Source organism: Aotus nancymaae, unplaced genomic scaffold (genome assembly GCF_030222135.1).
Source record: "Aotus nancymaae isolate 86718 unplaced genomic scaffold, 86718_ANA_hifiasm-v0.15.2.pri h1tg000011l, whole genome shotgun sequence".
Lineage (NCBI taxonomy): Eukaryota > Metazoa > Chordata > Mammalia > Primates > Aotidae > Aotus > Aotus nancymaae.
The window spans coordinates 51,659,086-51,676,984 of record NW_026988422.1 but is presented as its reverse complement, the minus strand read 5'-3'; the positions used below and the strand labels follow the sequence as shown (position 1 = coordinate 51,676,984).

General features: G+C 41.4%; 2 protein-coding genes across 14 annotated transcripts in view; one reads left to right on the top strand and one right to left on the bottom strand.

Moving 5' to 3' along the window:
- RAD51B (RAD51 paralog B) overlaps positions 1 to 3,938 on the bottom strand; it is a 769,161-nt gene extending 765,223 nt beyond the window's left edge. For 10 of the 11 annotated variants that reach the window (XR_001105026.2, XR_010342068.1, XM_021675056.2 and 7 more), the window contains exon 1: positions 3,864 to 3,938. The gene's annotated coding sequence lies outside the window, so the exon portion shown is untranslated. The remainder of the gene's footprint in view (positions 1 to 3,863) is intronic. The other variant, XM_064374982.1, reaches the window with a different exon arrangement.
- A 2,637-nt stretch (positions 3,939 to 6,575) lies between these two features.
- The window catches only part of ZFYVE26 (zinc finger FYVE-type containing 26), a 67,313-nt gene continuing 55,989 nt past the window's right edge, over positions 6,576 to 17,899 (top strand). The window contains exons 1-8 of one of the 3 annotated variants that reach the window (XM_064374977.1): positions 6,576 to 6,645; positions 7,132 to 7,408; positions 9,065 to 9,143; positions 13,527 to 13,616; positions 14,889 to 15,414; positions 16,102 to 16,232; positions 17,444 to 17,608; positions 17,756 to 17,844. In XM_064374977.1, coding sequence (XP_064231047.1) covers positions 7,215 to 7,408; positions 9,065 to 9,143; positions 13,527 to 13,616; positions 14,889 to 15,414; positions 16,102 to 16,232; positions 17,444 to 17,608; positions 17,756 to 17,844 — 1,274 coding nt within the window. In that variant the 5' untranslated portion in view covers positions 6,576 to 6,645; positions 7,132 to 7,214. Of the gene's footprint in view, positions 6,646 to 7,131; positions 7,409 to 9,064; positions 9,144 to 13,526; positions 13,617 to 14,888; positions 15,415 to 16,101; positions 16,233 to 17,443; positions 17,609 to 17,755; positions 17,845 to 17,899 lie in introns of those variants that run through there. The other 2 variants (XM_064374979.1, XM_064374978.1) reach the window with 2 other exon arrangements.

Below are 17,899 nucleotides of genomic sequence, written 5' to 3'. Positions count from 1 at the left end.
AACATACTGTGTTAAAAATATTACTGATAAAGGAATGCTATAGAATCTTTTTAAATGTTTTAACTAGGAAAGACAATTGTTTGTCAAACAGGCACACAGAGAAACAAGGCAACCTCAAATATAATTTCACACAATTATTTGATACTTACTACATGAATTACCACTTCACATTTGTAGAGCATCTCAAAATGTTCAATGTATGTATAAATTTTATTTGGATATGTAATTAACTTTCAAGGCATATTTACAAACAGAACCACTAGAAAGTCTGTTGCACTGTAACAATTTACACTCCACTGTAACAGTAATAGCTGTATTTATTGAGTACCTACCACATACCAGGCACTGTTCCAAAACTTATCTAAATTATTACATTTAATCTTCTCAACAACCCTAGAAGGAAAGTAGATTATTGGCCCCTTTTTTTACATATGAGAAAACTAAAGCCTGGAAAAGTTAGCTAGTCCATTGTCACCAGAAAACATAAACGACTGATTCAGAATTTGAACCCAGGCAGTCTGACTCTGAAACCTATCTTCTTAATCATTACACTCTACTGCAAGTCCATAATCATATTTAACTTTTTTCTTTTCTAGGAGTCAGAACACACCTTCTGAATCAAATGAAATTTTATCATTACAGTATTAAAATGTTCATATATATATATATACACTTTTTTTTTTTTGAGACAGGGTCTGGCTCTGTCACCCCAGCTAGAGTGCAGTGGTGTGATCTCAGCTCACCTCAACCTCCACCTCCTGGGCTCAAGCAATCCTCCTACATCAGCCTCCCAAGTAGCTGGGACCACAGCGTGCACCACCAAACCTGGCTAATTTTTATATTTTCTGTAGAGACACGGTGGTGACCATGCTCACCCAATTTTTGTATTCTTTGTAGAGACAAGGTTTTGCCAGGTTACCCAAGCCTGTCTCAAACTCCTGGGCTCAAGTGATTCTCTCACCTTGACCTCCTAAAGTGCTGAGATTACAGGCATGAGCTGCTTATATTCTCACATGCAGTTAAATTTCACTCTTGTACCTTGCTAGAAGTAAATGAGGCTCATGAAATATTTATCTTTAGAGAGCTACAAAAGAGTTACTGTGGCCAGGCATGATGGCTCACATCTGTAATCCCAGCACTTTGGGAAGAGGCAGGCAGATCACGAGATCAGGAGATAGAGACCATCCTGGCTAACACAGTGAAACCCTGTCTCTACTAAAAATATAAAAAATTACCCAGGTGTGGTAGCACTTGTCTGTAGTCCCAGCTACTCGGGAGGCTCAGGCAAGAGGATCACTTGAACCTGGGAAGCGGAGGTTGCAGTGAGCCGAGATTGTGTCACTGCACTCTAGCCTGGGTGACAGAGCAAGACTCTGACTCAAAAATAATAATAGTAATAATAATAATTACTGTGTGTCTCTTAATGCACACAAAGAAGAAGTCATATATGTCATTGAGATGGTAAAGAAATACCTTCTGGAAAGAACTGAAACAAGAACTCTTCGTAGATCCAAGGAATAAAGCAATATAGTTATCAGAAAAGAATTAACATTTTGAAATGAAAATATATGTACACTGAGGATATACATATTTGTTTATTTCCAATACCATGGCCCACATTTCTATCTAACACCTAAATTCTCTGAATCAGATTGAATCAATCTCTCTCTCTTACACACACACAATATATACATACACACCTTTCAAAAACACAACATACATCCTCTTCATTTCTCTCTATGATAATTTGTTAGAGATTTGTTTCCCCCAATAGAAAACCAAGTGATATCTGCTATAACACTGCCTAGTGTCTTTTCAGATCAGGTAGTTTCAGGTAATGACACCATTTAGACTGAAAAATTCAATCCAATTAAAAAAAAAAAAGAAAAGAACTATAGGCCACAAGAGATGGCACATGCCTGTAATTTTAGCACTTTGGGAGGCCAAGGCAGGCAAACTGCTTTAGCCCAGGAGTTCAAGACCAGCCTGGGCAACATAGAGAGAACCTGTCTCTACAAAAAAAATACAAAAATTAGCTGGGCATTGTGATGCACACCTGTAGTAGCCCTAGCTACTCAGGAGGCCCAGATGAGAGAATCGCCTGAGCCCAGGAGGTCGAGGCTGCAGTGAGCTATGATCATGCCACTGGACTCTAGCCTAAGGAAGAGACAGAGACCCTGTCAAAAACAAAAAAACAAAACTATAAATTCTAAACTATAGGGACTTTTAAAACAACCAATTCTGCTACCTCTGCCTTATTAGGGCCACTCCCATCACTTGCCTGGACAATTGTATATTGTTTCTGGTCACTCCATTCATTTGTTCCTTAATTTGCTCCTTCCATAGACATTTAAGTACACACCCTGCTGAACTCTGGGGTACAAGAATTACTTAAGCATTTCCCCTTCCCTTTGAATACCCATAGTTAAGAGATGAAAAGAGATGTACACACAAATAACTACAGCCATGCAGTAAGTATTGCAGCTGCTATTTAAAAGTGCTATAGGAGCAGACAGGAAGAAGCCCCGAATTCACCTGCAAAAGTCAGATCAGTGTCACAATCCTGCCCTGAGTAACTTCCTAAAAAGTCATGCTTATCCTTTAACACTTCCTATGGGACTAGTAGACCACAGGATAAATTCCTAACTTCTTAGGGTCACATAAAAAAACATCAAAAATTGGTCCCTCGCTTCCTTCTCACTCATACATCACATTGCAAGGTTCAGATCCTGGGCTTCCTGGCAGTTACCTCAACTGTCAATGTCTTAATTTCCTTAAAACCCTTGTTTTACAGTCATACAAAGTAGTAAATTACAGTCATATGAATTTACTACTTCATATAACTGTAGTGGAGGTTAAAGGAGTCAGGTAGTGCCTGGCACTTAAGGTCAGCAATCATGATTATCAATTCATTCAGCAACAATCATTTACTGACTCTCACATGACCTGCCCTCCAGCCACATGATATGTGTATTGGCAGGTTACGCAACTGTCATCCTGTCTCCCTGACTTCCCTCCACAAAGCCTTCCCCAGAGTATTTTCCTCTCCAGTGTTCTCATCAATTTTGTACATATCTGTTCGATAATCTTATCAAAGTATTATTATAGCTTGCAAGTTTATTTTCTCCACCGGAGCACGTAAATTCCTGCTGTGTATGTGTGCAAGAATGCACCTATGTGTATTGCACATGAGGGGACACAGTCAACCCTGGAGAATGGACCCTCTCCTCCTCACCACCAAGAAAAGAAAATTCTTCATGTTAGATGTTCAACTATAACTGTTTAGGAACAATAATAGCTAATATTTATTAAGCCCTTAATACGTGCCACACTGTTCCAAAGGCTTCGGGTGTTTTACTTCACTTTACAGATAAGGATACTGAGGCACCAAGTTGAGAAACTTGTGCAAAGTCAAATAGCTAAATAATTGGTGTGAAGCTCGCATTCGAATCCTGGGACCGGACTCCAGATTCCACGCTCTCCAACACCACCCGAAGTGCGACAGTCCCTCAACTTCCCCTAATGACAGGCTCCCTTGCTTAGACCCCAAACTACCTGAAGCGGGAAGGGGGCTAGGGAGGAAGACGGGCATCGACAGGCGGAAAAATAACCCAGAATCCCCTAAAAAGAGGTTTTCCCAACAATGAGCAGCTTCCAAGCATTCCCCACCAAAAGACTGCCCGAAGTTCCCCCGATTCGCGGCGGTGTTCTTAGTGAAGATACCGACCGTCTTAAGGGAGCATGCCCAGCACCCAAAGAAGAATATCACTAATATCGACACCCACGGGCCTAGGGTAGGAGCAGGAAATAATGAGCGAACCCCACTTCCCCACAATGGCACCCCACATGAAACTTTCCAATACCAGGTCTGCAGCTTCCAACTTTTAAGTTTCCCCACTCAATACACAGTTTCCCCGCGGAAAGCGCCGCAAGGCAACAACCGAAGCACTGATTGGGTCGTCATCCTGGCTATTGTATCCAATAAGAGGCCGGCAGAGGCTCAGGTTAGCCCCGCGGCTTGCTGGGAATTGTAGTTAACACTGTAATCAGTCTAAGAGGTCGAATCTGAAGCAGTTTCTCAATATAATGATTATCAAAATCTGTTGGAGGACCATCACCAAAGAGACTATGAAGCAAGGGAACACCCTGTTTAGAAATACTTTTTTGTATCACCACTTTTAAAATTGGCTTAATGGGGCCGGGCGCGGTGGCTCACGCCTGGAATCCCAGCGCTTTTGTAACCAATGGGTTCACCTTGCCAGCTGCCTAGACAAAACCAATTTATCAGGACACGGGAATTGCAATGGAGAAAGAGTAATTCACGCAGAGCCAGCTGTGCGGAAGACCAGAGTTTTATTATTACTCAAATCAGTTGCCATGAGCATTTGGGGATCAGAGTTTTTACCGATAATTTGGCTGGTAGGGGCCTGGGAGGTAAGGAGTGTTGATTGGTCAGGTTGGAGATGGAATCATAAGAGGTCGAAGTGAGGTTTTCTTAATGTCTTCTGTTCCTGGGTGTGATGGAAGAACTGGTGGGGCCAGATTACTGGTCTGGGTGGTGTCAGCTGATTAACTGAGTGCAGGGTCTACAAAATATCTCAAGCATTGATCTTAGTGCTTACAATAGTGATATTACCCCCAGGAGCAATTTGGAGAGATTCAGACCCTTGGAACCAGACACTGCATGACCCCTAAACTGTAATTTCTAATCTTACAGTTAATCTGGTAGTCCTGCAAAGGCAGACTGGTGCCCAGGCAAGAAAGGGGTCTTTTCGGAAAGAGCTGATATCAATTTTGTTTCACAATCAAACCATGAACTGAATTCCTTCCCAAAATTAGTTCAGCCCACGCCCAGGATTGAACAAGGACAGCTTAACGGTTAGAAGCAAGATAGAATCGGTTAGGTTTGATTTCCTTCACTGTCATAATTTCCTCAGTTATAATTTTGCAAAGGCAGTTTCACTTTGGGATGCCGAGGCGGGCGGATCACTTGAGCTCAGGAGTTTGAAACCAGCCTGGCCAACATGGCGAAACCTCGTCTCTACTGAAAACACAAAATTAACCTGGCGTGGTGGCGGGCACCTGTGATACCAGGTACTTGAGAGGCTGAGGTGAGGAGTCAGACTTTGCCTCAAAAAAATTAAAATAAAAAAATAAAAAATAAATTAATGAGCTAGAGAGGCATATTAGTTTTCTTAAGAATCGAGGACAATCCACCAATCCCAGAAGAGTTTTTGGACGAGAACTCTCTGTTTGTTTTAATTTGCTCTTTTCACCACCCTTTGATGGTGAAATAGTTTGGGAAATGCTGAATGAAATTAGTAAACCTGAAATACATATTGAGGAAACCTGAGAGTCTGTGATTTAAAAATGCCAGAGAAACCAAACAGAAGTATTGGTGTAAAGCAGCTGTGGTAAGGAAACCTAATAAACTGATACTTTAAGACTTGGTTTCAGGCCGGGCACGGTTGCTCACACCTGTAATCCCAGCAGGAGACTGAGGCAGGTGGACCACGAAGTCAGCAATTCGAGACCAGCCTGACCAACACAGTGAAACCCCCGTCTCTACTGAAAATACAAAAATTTGCCGGGCATGGTGGCGCACGCCTGTAGTCCCAGCTCTCAGGAGGCTGAGGCCTGAACCTAGGAGGCAGAGGTTGTAATGAGCCGAGATCACGCCATCGCACTCCAACCTGGGCGACAGAGCGAGCCTCCGTCTCAAAAAAAAAAAAAAAAAAAAAAAAAAAAAGACTTGGTTTCAGATTATTATGTTTGCGAAAAACCTTTGCTCATTCTTTGCTCTCTGATCTCTTATGCTACTTCCATCTTATAATTTAGCCCACTGTATCCTAGTTTTTGGCCTACACCTCCCTTAAGGAGAGGAACCTCAATTTACTCAACTTAGAAAATAAGGACTAAGCCCAGTGTAGTGGCGCACGCCTTACAGAAAGGCCGAGGCTGAGGATTACTTGATCCAGGAAATTCGAGGTTGCAGTGAGCCGAGATCACTCCACCGCACTCCAGCGACAGAGACCCTGTCTCTAAAAAAATAAAACAAAGCCTTGCACACCGTTCAATTAACAGTTGTCAGGTAAATGTGCAAATAAATGAATGCAGTGAAGCAGAAGAATATGGAAATTCAGACCTAAGAGTTCCGGAACAAAAGAGCCCAGTAGAAAGAATAACAATGAAGGAGAACCCAGTTCTCCTGGCTCCGGGTATCCCCTGGTCCTGGCAAAACATCATCACTGGTTGGCGTTCACTAAATGTTGACCTGAAATATTAAGGAGAAAAGAGAGTGGAAGAAAAAAAAAAATCCAGGGGCACAGCTCTTCCCGCCACCTGCTTGGCGGAATGGAGAACTGAAAGTATTGAGTACAGGAACTGTTACAATTGAGAGAGATGGTCCGCAGCCAGGTAGCTGATTTCCTCTTTCCGAGCTTTCTAGCTTTCCCTCCTCCCGGAGGGGTGGCGTCACGTGACTCAAACCAATATGGCACTAAATTTCCATCTTCCCTGCCTTGAGCCAATAGGAGTGGGGCTTTCAGTAGTTCTCACCACCGCCTTTCGGAGTGGGATCTGTCACCTGACTCGGCTCAAACATGGCTGCGCTGAGAGCTCTATTGCTTTGGGCGCCGGGAGCAGGTGAGTGTGAGACACCCCTGAGAGGGAGGGGCCCCTCTCCACGACCCCTGCAAGAAGCGTCCTTGCGTCCCACCCCTGCACTGCTTTCGACTTATGACACAGATTCGTCTCCTGATCGCCAATCTCTGCCTTAACAGAGGGCTCAAAATAGAGAGGTTCCTGCTGAATTTCTCATCCTTGAGGAGGCGACCACCTGGGGATTTGGAGTCAGGACTGGGCGTAAAGTTCAGCAGGGAATAAGGACGTAGAGTTATGGGTCTGCGTCCGGGGCAAATATGACTTTTAATACTGTGAAATACAGGAATCGCGTAAAGAGATGGGATCCGCCCCTTAGAGAAAGTGTTTTCAAAAAGTAACGTGGCAAATTAAACTTAAAACGATACTTAGGCAAGTAAGTCCCGCCTTTCCCAGACGGGCCAGTAGTTGCTGCTCTGTCTTAATGCAGTGCCTTCTGTTTCTTCTCACTGGTGTGTGTGTTGTTTCTAGGAAGTATTCCACAAATGAGAACATTGAGAATGTGTTCGGCGTAACTCATCTCTTTGTATCTCCCTGCACTCTGTGCTGGGAAAATGAATCATCCATTTGGAAAAGAGGAAGCTGCTTCCCAGAAGCAGCTTTTTGGATTTTTCTGTGAATGCCTGCGGAGGGGAGAATGGGAGCTGGCACAGGCATGTGTACCTCAGCTACACGAGGGACAAGGGGACATCCCAAAGAGGGTGGAAGACATACTTCAGGCATTGGTGGTGTGTCCAAATCTGCTGAGGTAAGGGATCTCTTTGCCTACCAGTCACAGGGTGAGAGACACGTGGTTCAATATTTGGGCATTGGTCGCTCTGCCACCACTCAACTACCCTCTGAAGAATAAGCAGAGGCAGAGTGTATTGCACATGCTCTGAAATTTTACCTCTATAGTATACACCCATTACTTAGTAAATACTGACTTTAGATTATCATCTGCAACTGCCTGGCCACCAACATGTGCCTGAAACTGCCATTTCTTGTTTATCCTCGTTAATATAGATGGTGGAATTGCATTGAAAACTATTTTCTTTACCTCCAAAAAAGCAAACCCTGCTCTCTTCTTGCTTATGAGATTGAAGATATTGTTGTAGCTTTACTTAAAACTTTTTATTTTGAAATAATTATAGTCTCACAAGAAGTTACAAAAATATAAAGTCCAGTGTATTCTTTTCCCAGTTTCCCCCAATGGTGACGTCTCATACAGCTGTAGTACAATATCAAAACCAAGACACTGACATTGGTACATTACTGTTAATGACACTACAGACTTTGTTTGGTTTTCAGCATTTTCTTAATCTGCCTTCATTTTCTCATTTGTTGTTTTATGCAGTTTTATCCATATGTAGATTCATGTAATACCACTGTAATAAGGATCAGAACTGTTCGATCACCACAGAACTCCCTCACTCCTTGGTGCTAGCTACCTCTTTGTATTTATACAAAAACCCCTCCTTATTCCCTGGCAACTACAGTTCTCTATCCTAGATTTTCAGTGAAGTTCCTCCTGGTGATGCCAGTAACCACTAGTGATATAGGAGTCAAATGTACTGTTTTAACTCTTTCCTTGGCTTTTCCTTCCTTTAACTGTTATGCTGTACTCTTTACATATTTTATTAGCACATATACAATGGAGAAAAGTAAGTGATCTCTTCCTTTTCTTTTTCTCCTTTAATTTGAGAGCTAGCCAGTTATCATCTAAATTCCTAACTTCAAAGAAAGGCTTATGAATTCCTGAAGTCCTGTTTTAAGCATATAGTTAAAAATAAATCTGTATGAAGTTCCTTTTTTAAGAGCATCTGATTCAGTTTCTGTATTCAAGAATATGCCTTAGATACTATTAGCTATTATGGTTTTCTCTATAATATTATTTCGTCTTAAACTAAGATAGGGAGGTAGAGGTGAGATTGAGGCTTTTTATGAAAGCTGCTAGCTCTGTTCTGGTTCTAACATTTTTTTGTTTTGAAGACAGAGTCTTGCTCTGTTTCCCAGGCTGGAGTACAGTGGGGTGATCTAGGCTCACTGCAACCTCTGCCTCCTGGGTTCAGCCTCCGGAGTAGCTGGGACTACAGGTGCCTGTCACCACACCTGGCTAATTTGTATATTTTTCATAGAGATGGGGTTTTATCATGTTGGCCAGGCTGGTCTCGAACTCTGGACCACAGGTGACATGCCCACCTTGGCCTCCCAAAGTGCTGGGATTACTGGTGTGAGCCACCACACCTGACCTGGTTCCAGTGTTTTATGGAACTGTCATATACATTTAAAAATATCTCATTAGGGCAGTGTCTTGCCTGTTCAGGTTTAAAACAGAATGAGCTATGAAATCTGTCTTGGATAACAAAAGATGAAAGATCAGTAGAAACTCTTTTTTACAATTCTTTCTTTTCACCTTTTTCAGATGTGGGCAGGACATCAACCCTCAAAGATTAGCCTGGGTCTGGCTTCTTGTGCTGGAGAAATGGTTGGCCCAGGAAAAGGTAAGTAGGTTTATATTAAATTTTCCCCTGAGGCCAGGACTTCAAAGTAGTTGTGAGATTTCCCTTCTGTCGGTTACGTTCTCTATTGTTAAATTCATCATACTTATTCTCAGAATGGCTTAAATTTTTCTTGCTGTCTCCTTACCTAAATTCATTCATTAATGTGCTAATATACACTGGCATATAATACCATTTGTTAAATACCACCATGAGTCTTGTGCCTCAAGAGAACTCTTGGGAACTCAGTGAAAGACACAAAATAGCAAATGAAATATGAACATGTAACATTTGGATCTATTCAACATTTAAGTAATAGAGAATGGGCTGAGCTGAAACTTGTTTTTTTTTTTCCCAAACATCTTATTTTAACTAGTTGAATTCCATGAAGTCTCATAGATTTAAGTTCCATTAATTTGTAGTGTAATAATTCACATGAATTGAACTGAAAATTATCAAATATAAAAACAAGTAAGCAAATTAATAGTGAAAAAAACTGGTAAGGAATTACTTGTTTTTAAAGATAAGTTTCTATTAAAACCCCTGTTAGAAGTGTGTGTTAATTCTCAGAAATTGATATCTATAAAAGAATTTATCAGAGATAATTTCATATTGAACCTCAGACTTTGAGATTTAAGTGAGAACCTCTAACTTAGAAATGCTAGCCCAAGGACACACCATAAAGTTAGTTGGCAGAACTGGTGCTGAAACCAAATCTGACCTCAATCCTCTACTTTTTCCACTTTAACATTACTTTTTTTTTTTTCTTTAGCCCAGATGGACTTAAAACTAAGAAACCACAAATTCTACTTTTTTTTTTCTTTTTTTTTTTTTTGAGTCAGATTTTTGCTTTTGTTGCCCAGGCTGGAGTGCAGTGGCACAAGCTCGGCCCACTGCTACCTCTTCCTCCCTGGTTCAAGTGATTTTCCTGCCTCGGCCTCCCGAGTAACTGGGATTACAGGCATGCACCACCAAGCCTGGCTAATGTTGTATTTTTAGTTGAGATGGGGTTTCTCCATGTTGATGAGGTTGGTCTTGAACTCCCGACCTTAGGTGATCCGCCTGCCTTGGCCTCCCAAAGTGGTAGGATTGCAGACGTGAGCTACTGCACCCAGCCTCACAAATTCTACTTTTAAAATGTCTATAATTTAGCCTATTTTTTAAAATTTTGTTCCTCTCAGTCGCCAGAATGAATTTTGTCTTTAATTTCATTTTTGCATGATATTTATCCTTTACATAGATGTCCAAAAGTAACAGAAATTGCTAATCTGAATATATCTCTTATCCAGGCTTCATCCAGCTGTCTATGAAAGAAAAGAGACAGAAAGACTAGTAGGAGGGGGAAGAAAGAAAAGCAAGATTGAAAAATAAGGAAACCCAGGATAATTAAGAGTTGGCTATAGTTTCAGATTTAAAAGAGAAAACTTGAGCTAAAATAGTAACACTAGAGTTACAATAGTATCTTCAAAGAGAAAAAGAACGATTGTTACTGATTAAGGATCTCTCTAGTACAAACATGGAATTTGTCAAATCAAATTAACTTTCCCCTCAGTAGAGACTGTTTACTTTATGTCTGCTTGGTTGCTTATTTTCTAGACAGTTGCTCAACTATGTCAGGAGATGGATTCCACTTCCTGTTCTTGTTTTTTTCCAACTTCACAGATAGTTTGGTCTTTAAAGCTTCAATGACTTGCTTATTTAAACAGCTGCAGGACTATTTTAGTTCCTCATAGAATTTTAAAACTATATAGGGACCATGGCATCCATTGAATTCTTGGGGTAGTTTTCCAAGTCCAGTCGTTATCCTGAAGGTGCCTTCATCATCTAGGAATTTACTGGCTGCCTGTCCTTTTCCAGGCTCCCACCTTTTGCCAAAAGCTTCCCTTTTAATTGTTAGATGAAATAGTCATTCTATTTTCCCTTTCCTCCATTCGTTTTTGCCTTCTGCCTTTTAATCTTGCAGGGATTTATCTCTACATGTTTAAGCATGTATACAAAGATTTCACTGCAAAAATGTTCACTTCTATGCCAATTCTATTAGAGGAAAACTGGAAACAAATTCCATGTCCACAATATAGGACAGGTTACTAAATGGAAGTATATCTATACGTAAAATGCTATGCCAGTATTCAAAAGTATTTGGCAAATGAGTTTTCAGTAACATAGAGTGCTCATGGTCTGCTGTATAGGAAAAAAGGCAGTTTAGAAAAAAGTACATTTGGTATACATGCATAGAGATGTGCATAGAAAATGGTCTGAATGGCCTTAAACTACAATTTTAATAACTGTTCTTCAGTAAGAATATATATAAAATATATATTTCATATATATGTGTTATATATCATATATTTCCTATATGTGCTATATATTATATATTTCATATATAATACATGTTATGTATCATATATTTCATGTTATATATAATAAATTTCATGTGATATATATCATGTATTTCATATATAACTATATACATTAAATTTGTAAAATTATAAAACTATATAAATAAGCAAACTAATGTATGTTATATATATTATATTGCACTCTGAAAAATATATATGCTATATATATCTCTTTAAAGCACTTTATCTTAGAGAAATAGCAGAAATAAGACTAACTGGACATATATCTATTTTATATATATATAACATATTTTAGTTTACTTATGTGTATATTTAATTTTTCTGCATTGAACATGCCTTGCTCTTATAGTAAGAAAATCCATACTTAGAAACGCTGAGCAAATTATTGCCCATTTTAGGAAGATAAATGTTAGTCATTCATGATCCTGAATATGTTTAAAGTAGTTTCAGCAGTAAAATAAGTATAATCTACTCAGTCTTTTGGATTCTGGATAAAGTCTTAGCCAGACTATTAAGGACCTGCTGTCCTAGACATCTTATCTGTTCTTTTCTGTTAGTCCTCAATGGAAGCACTATTCCTCAGCTTCCCAGCGTGAATTTTATCCACCAACTTCCAATCATAGGCATTATACAAACATTCACATGGCCTTGGTGCACATATTAGAGAAGCACATGGTTAGAAGAAATAAGACCAAGAACATATGAGGTCATGTTAGCCTCCAATGTGATGAACAGTACATGAATGGAGATAGGTCTGTGCTCCAAACTCTCCTCACACACGTGCACCCACACACATAGAACTGCAGGTGTTCCTTGCCTTCCAATAAAACTCATATTTGGGAAGCTTTAAACAGAAGCAGGATTGACAGATGTCTCATATATAATGTAGTGTTTGTCAGGATTAGTCTCAGGCTCTTCTTATTTTTATTTGTGTCTGGAGAAAGGGAGACTGCAATTTGAGTGTTAGGGACCAGGTGAAGATAAGTTACTGCCAAACAAGCAGGAGCAGGAGGAGTCAGAGTCTTTTTCTCTATGCGTTAGACCTCTCTGATGGCATACCTCATTAACAAACACTGGGATCACCTTGTAAAAATTGGAAAAATACTTCCTAACCATTTTGCCTCTAGTAAAGATTGTTTGTAAAAAATATATAACTATGTGCCACAGTTTTGATTTGGAAATTAAATGTGATAATAATAAAATATGGCACACAGTACCTGCAAGGTACCAGCATATAGTAAGTGTTTAATAAACATTGGATTTCTCCCCCTTTACTGTTGCTCTTCTTTCACTGAAACTCAAAATATAGTGAATCACAAAAACGGGTTTGGACCAAAAGAGAATCATGTGGGCCATACCCTCCCAGGCTTACCCACAGCTGGGTATTTTGAATACAGCAAGGGAGATTCTTGGAGAAAGACCTCAAGTGACAAAGTCAATGAAATGAACAAATCTTGGTACTTAAGGCTTATCACTGTGGGCTTTAAGTATTAGTTTTTAAGAGAGGTGTATGTCCAATTTTAGCTATTTTTATTTATAAAGAATAGTATCTGAAAACATATCCAGGAATGTCATGTTTAAAAGTACTTTATCTTAGAGAGGCCAGGCATGGTGGCTCACATCTGTAATCCTAGCACTTTGGGAGGCCGAGGTGAGTGGATCACTTGAGGTCAGGAGTTCCAGACCAGCCTGGCCAACATGGTAATAACCCTGTCTCTACTAAAAATACAAAAATTAGCTGGGCGTGGTGGTGCACACCTGTAATCCCAGCTACTCAGGAGGCTGAGGCACGAGAATCACTTGAACCTAGGAAGTGGAAGTTGCAGTGAGCTAAAATCATGCCACTGCTCTCCAGCCTGGGCAACAGAGTAAGACTCTGTCTCAAAAAAAAAAAAAAGAGTACTTTATCTTAGAGAAATAGCAGAAATAAGACTAACTGGATAACTATACAGAAATATTTAATTATAATTTGTTAACTAAAACATATATATCTAATTTCTATGCTTCCTTCTTATGATTCTTCTAGAAGTTACTCCCAGTTGTTTTCCGGAGAAAGCTTGAGTTTCTTTTATTGTCAGAAGACCTCCAAGTTGACATTCCAGAGAATATCCTCAAGGTGAGAGAGGGCTCTGGTGCTATTTGCCCAGGGTTGATAGTCACTCAAGCAGCTCAGCTTCCAGGGACCCAGCAGAGAGAGGTGTCCAAGATGTTGGCTATACTTTGTTCTCAGGCAAGGCAACACAGAAGCTCCTTTGAGGAGAGTTTAGAGTTAGGGTAAACTTGGACGTAATTTTAGAATTCTTGAGGTGGTTGTCCAGAAATGCTAAGTATATCTGGGAATTAAAGATTTATTAGTAGATAATAGGGAATATGAAGGGAACAAGGAACTAATATTTGTGGACTATCTTTTCTATAACAGGTTCACTGAATGTGTTAGAGTTAATTCTCATAACAACCTTCTAGGGGCAGATTCAAACTAAGTCTTAATTATATCTTTATAGCATGTATCAGTTGCTACTTTAGTGCCTGATATGTATATTCTGAGGCCCAGTACTTATATTCTTAATGACCCTGCCACCAGTTAGTTAAATATATATTTACAGTAGGATTTAAGAGAGGAACTTTCACTTGTATTAGGTAAAGCACTCATGGTCTTGCAGTCCTTCTCTGAGGCAGTTAATGAAGAGGCATCATTGAATACCATCTACAGGCATGGTGCTCAAGTGTGGGACATAACCTAGTTCTCACCCCCTTCTCTCCCTGTACCCTCACCCTGCAAACAGAGGACAGGCTCTAGAGGTTCTTGCTTTTCGGTGACTGAGGAAGAAGGACTAAAACATGCACAATTATGTGTTAAATCATATGATACTAATTTTAAGGACATTGAAGTTGTATGGGTTAGAGGTATTGAAGAAGGTTTTATGGAAGGTTAACGAATGGACTGAAAACATGGCTAGGATTTAGTTCAAGGATTAAAAACCAATGTTCTTTTAAAAATTGAATGTAAATGCCTTTAGATGGGCATAATGTCTTACCTGTTCTGTGAGTTGGCAGACCTTGATTCACATCACAGTACACATTTTGGAGGCACTGAGGTGGGACTAGCTTGAGCATGGAGGCCCTGGGCAATTGAGTCCATCTCTCCCAGCCTCCATGTCCTCATCTATAAAATAGGAGTAATAGTAGTATCTTCCTCTGAAGACTATTGTAAGGATTAATTTGATTTTTCTGTGTAAAGGGCCTTAGAACAGTGTCTGACACACAGTAACTACTACAGAAATATTTGCTACTGCTACTATTACATAAATAAGCCAAAAAAGAGGAAAGCATGAAGGCACACAAGTGATAACATCCCCACCACCCATCCCTCTCTTCCTCCTTTATTTAGGAGCTGTATGAGACCTTAACACAAGGTGCAATAGGCCCCGTGCCTGACGGAAATCCAAGGAGGGAGAGCTGGACTCCTCGTCTCAGCTCCGAAGCTGTCTCTGTGCTCTGGGATCTTCTGAGGCAGTCTCCCCAGCCAGCACAGGCCCTGCTGGAGCTCCTGCTTGGGGAGAATGACGGCACTAGTCTCTGTCACTGGCCTCTGCAGAATGCACTGGTGGACCTCATTCGAAAGGCATTGCGGGCTTTGCAGGGCCCTGATTCAGCAGCACCCCCTGGGGTAGTTGATGCCATCTATGCAGCCCTGCAGACTCTGCGTTGCCCTGCAGAACCATTTGGGGCTGAGTTGCGTCTTCTGTGTGAGGAACTACTAGAGGCCTGCAGGACTGAGGGGAGTCCCCTGCGGGAGGAGCGGGTGCTCAGCTGCCTGCTGCGCAAGACCAGCCTTGGCCTGGTGTCCCTGTACGGCCATACCTATGCAGAGAAGGTCACAGAAAAGTTACCGAGGGCTACAACCTCTGGAAGAGGTGTGTTCCCTTTGCTGCTGCTCCTTTAGTTTCAGTAATCCCAGTATGCCCAGCCTCACTGGAGTCTCTAGACTGGTGCCTTCCAGGTTGCTTAAGACATCTAATAGGGGAGACTAAGCAAAAATGGGTATGATGCTCTTTTGTAAAAGTACAGGCCTGGCATAGTGGCTCAGGCCTATAATCCTAGCACTTTGGGAGGCCAAGGCAAGGAGGATTATGTGAAGCCAGGAGTTGGAGACCAGCCTCTGCAACGTAGTGAGTTCTCATGTCTACAAAAAAAAATTTTAAATTAGCCAGTCTTGGTGGCACACACACACACACACAAATTACTCAGAAGGCTGAGGCAGGAAGATCACTGAGTTCAGGAGGTCAAGGCAGTGAGCCATGTTTGCACCACTGTATTCCAGCCTGCGTGACAGAGTGAGACCCTATCTCAAAAAAAAAAAAAAAGTACAGGTTCTCTAATGTAAGATGGAGGTGATGGGAAGAAAAAAAGTAATAGCAATAGCAGGAAAAAGCTTTTCAGAAGCTCCTAAGAGAAGTAAAGACTCTTTAAGATAAAGTATGGAAAACCCAGTCTAAGGTTTTAAAAGAACAAACTCTCACATCACTTGGTTGTTCAAATGGGCTCTAGATTAGAAAAGAAGAGGTCTTGGTTTCCTGATAACCGTCTTGTTTGATGTTCAGTCTCATCGGATCATCTAGACCCTGAACGGGCAATGCTAGCCCTGTTCTCCAATCCCGACCCAGCCCAGGCTTGGAAAGTGGCTTATTTCTACTGCCTGAACAACAGCAAACACTTCCTCGAGCAGGTCCTGGTAAGTCAAGTTTAATTGTTCATTATAGAAGTACCTAGGGCTTCTCCCCAGACTTTTTCATTCATTATTTCTCTCCCACTCATTTAGCCAACATAAAACAGTCTAATTAGTGTTGAGTCATTTGGTTTTGTCCCTCCCACAGTCCCATGGGAAAGGAGGCTCTGAGAATCAGTATCATTCATATTTACAGTTGCAGTCATTTTACATCAGTCCTTTGGCAGAAACTAAAATGCTGAATATGTGTGTGCTTTCTGGAGAATGCAAGAAAAAAAAGACAGTGGCAACAATATGTTGCCTAGCTGACAGCAGAATTTAATTACTTTAACCTTTTCCTTCCAGATTGCAACTGAACTCCAATTTAATTCAGCAGATATTTATTAATCTCTTCCCATGTGCCATATACTGTAATAGGAGCTGAAGTTACGACAGAAGTCAGTCCCTGCCTTCAAGGAGCTCACATTCTAGTGTTTTCATAAACATTTATCTTACTCAGTTCACCACTTCTGTTTTTTTGTTTTTGAGACAGAGTTTCGCTCTTGTCACCCAGGCTGGAGTGGCAAAATCTTGGCTCATTGCAGCCTCCGCCTCTTGGATTCAAGCGATTCTCCTGCCTCAGCCTCCCGCTTAGGTGGGATTACAGATGTGTGCCACCATGCCAGCTAATTTTTTTTTTTCTTTTTTTTTTTTTTCTTTTTTTTTGAGACAGAGTTTCGCTCTTGTTTCCCAGGCTGGAGTGCAATGGCACGATCTTGGCACACCGCAACCTCCGCCTCCTGGGTTCAGGCAATTCTCCTGCCTCAGCCTCCTGAGTAGCTGGGATTATAGGTACACGCCACCATGCTCAGCTAATTTTTTGTATTTTTAGTAGAGACGGGGTTTCACCATGTTGACCGGGATGGTCTTGATCTCGTGACCTAGTGATCCACCCGCCTCGGCCTCCCAAAGTGCTGGGATTACAGGCTAATTTTGTATTTTCAGTAGAGATGGGGTGTCACTATGTTGGCCAGGCTGGTCTTGAACGCCTGCCCTCAGGTGATCCATCTGCCTCGGTGGTGGGATTACAAGTGTGAGCCACCACACCAGGCCAACCACTCCTGTTGTCAGAAACCTCCGTGCTGTACTAAAACACTTCTTTCTCTAATGAGCAGTAAGCTAGAACCCATTCTGTCTCATCTACAGAGCTGCCTTTAACAGCTTTCTTTGACTTACAGGTAACAGCACTAACATTGTTGAAAGAAGAAGACTTCCCAAATCTTGACTGCCTACTTGATAGAGAATTCAGGCCCCTGAGTTGCCTGCTTGTGCTCCTGGGCTGGACACACTGCCAGAGCCTAGAGTCAGCCAAGATGCTGCTCCAGACCCTGCACAGGACCCAGGTAACTCTCACTCAGCACTCAGGCTGCTCTGCAAGTGAGAGCTGTGGGGCTTTGGGCTTAGGCAGAATGCAGAGCCCTAAAGTCAGTCATAATCTGTAACCCCAGGTGCCTGAGTCAGCATCTCTTTCTTTTCCCATATTGACATAGGATGCAGGCTGTGATGAGCTCCTCAGGGATGCCTGTGATGGGTTGTGGGCTCACCTGGAGGTCCTGGAGTGGTGTATACAGCAGAGCAGGTATGGCCCCACCTGCCCACCATGGGGCACAGCTGACCCTGTGTTCCACCTGTGT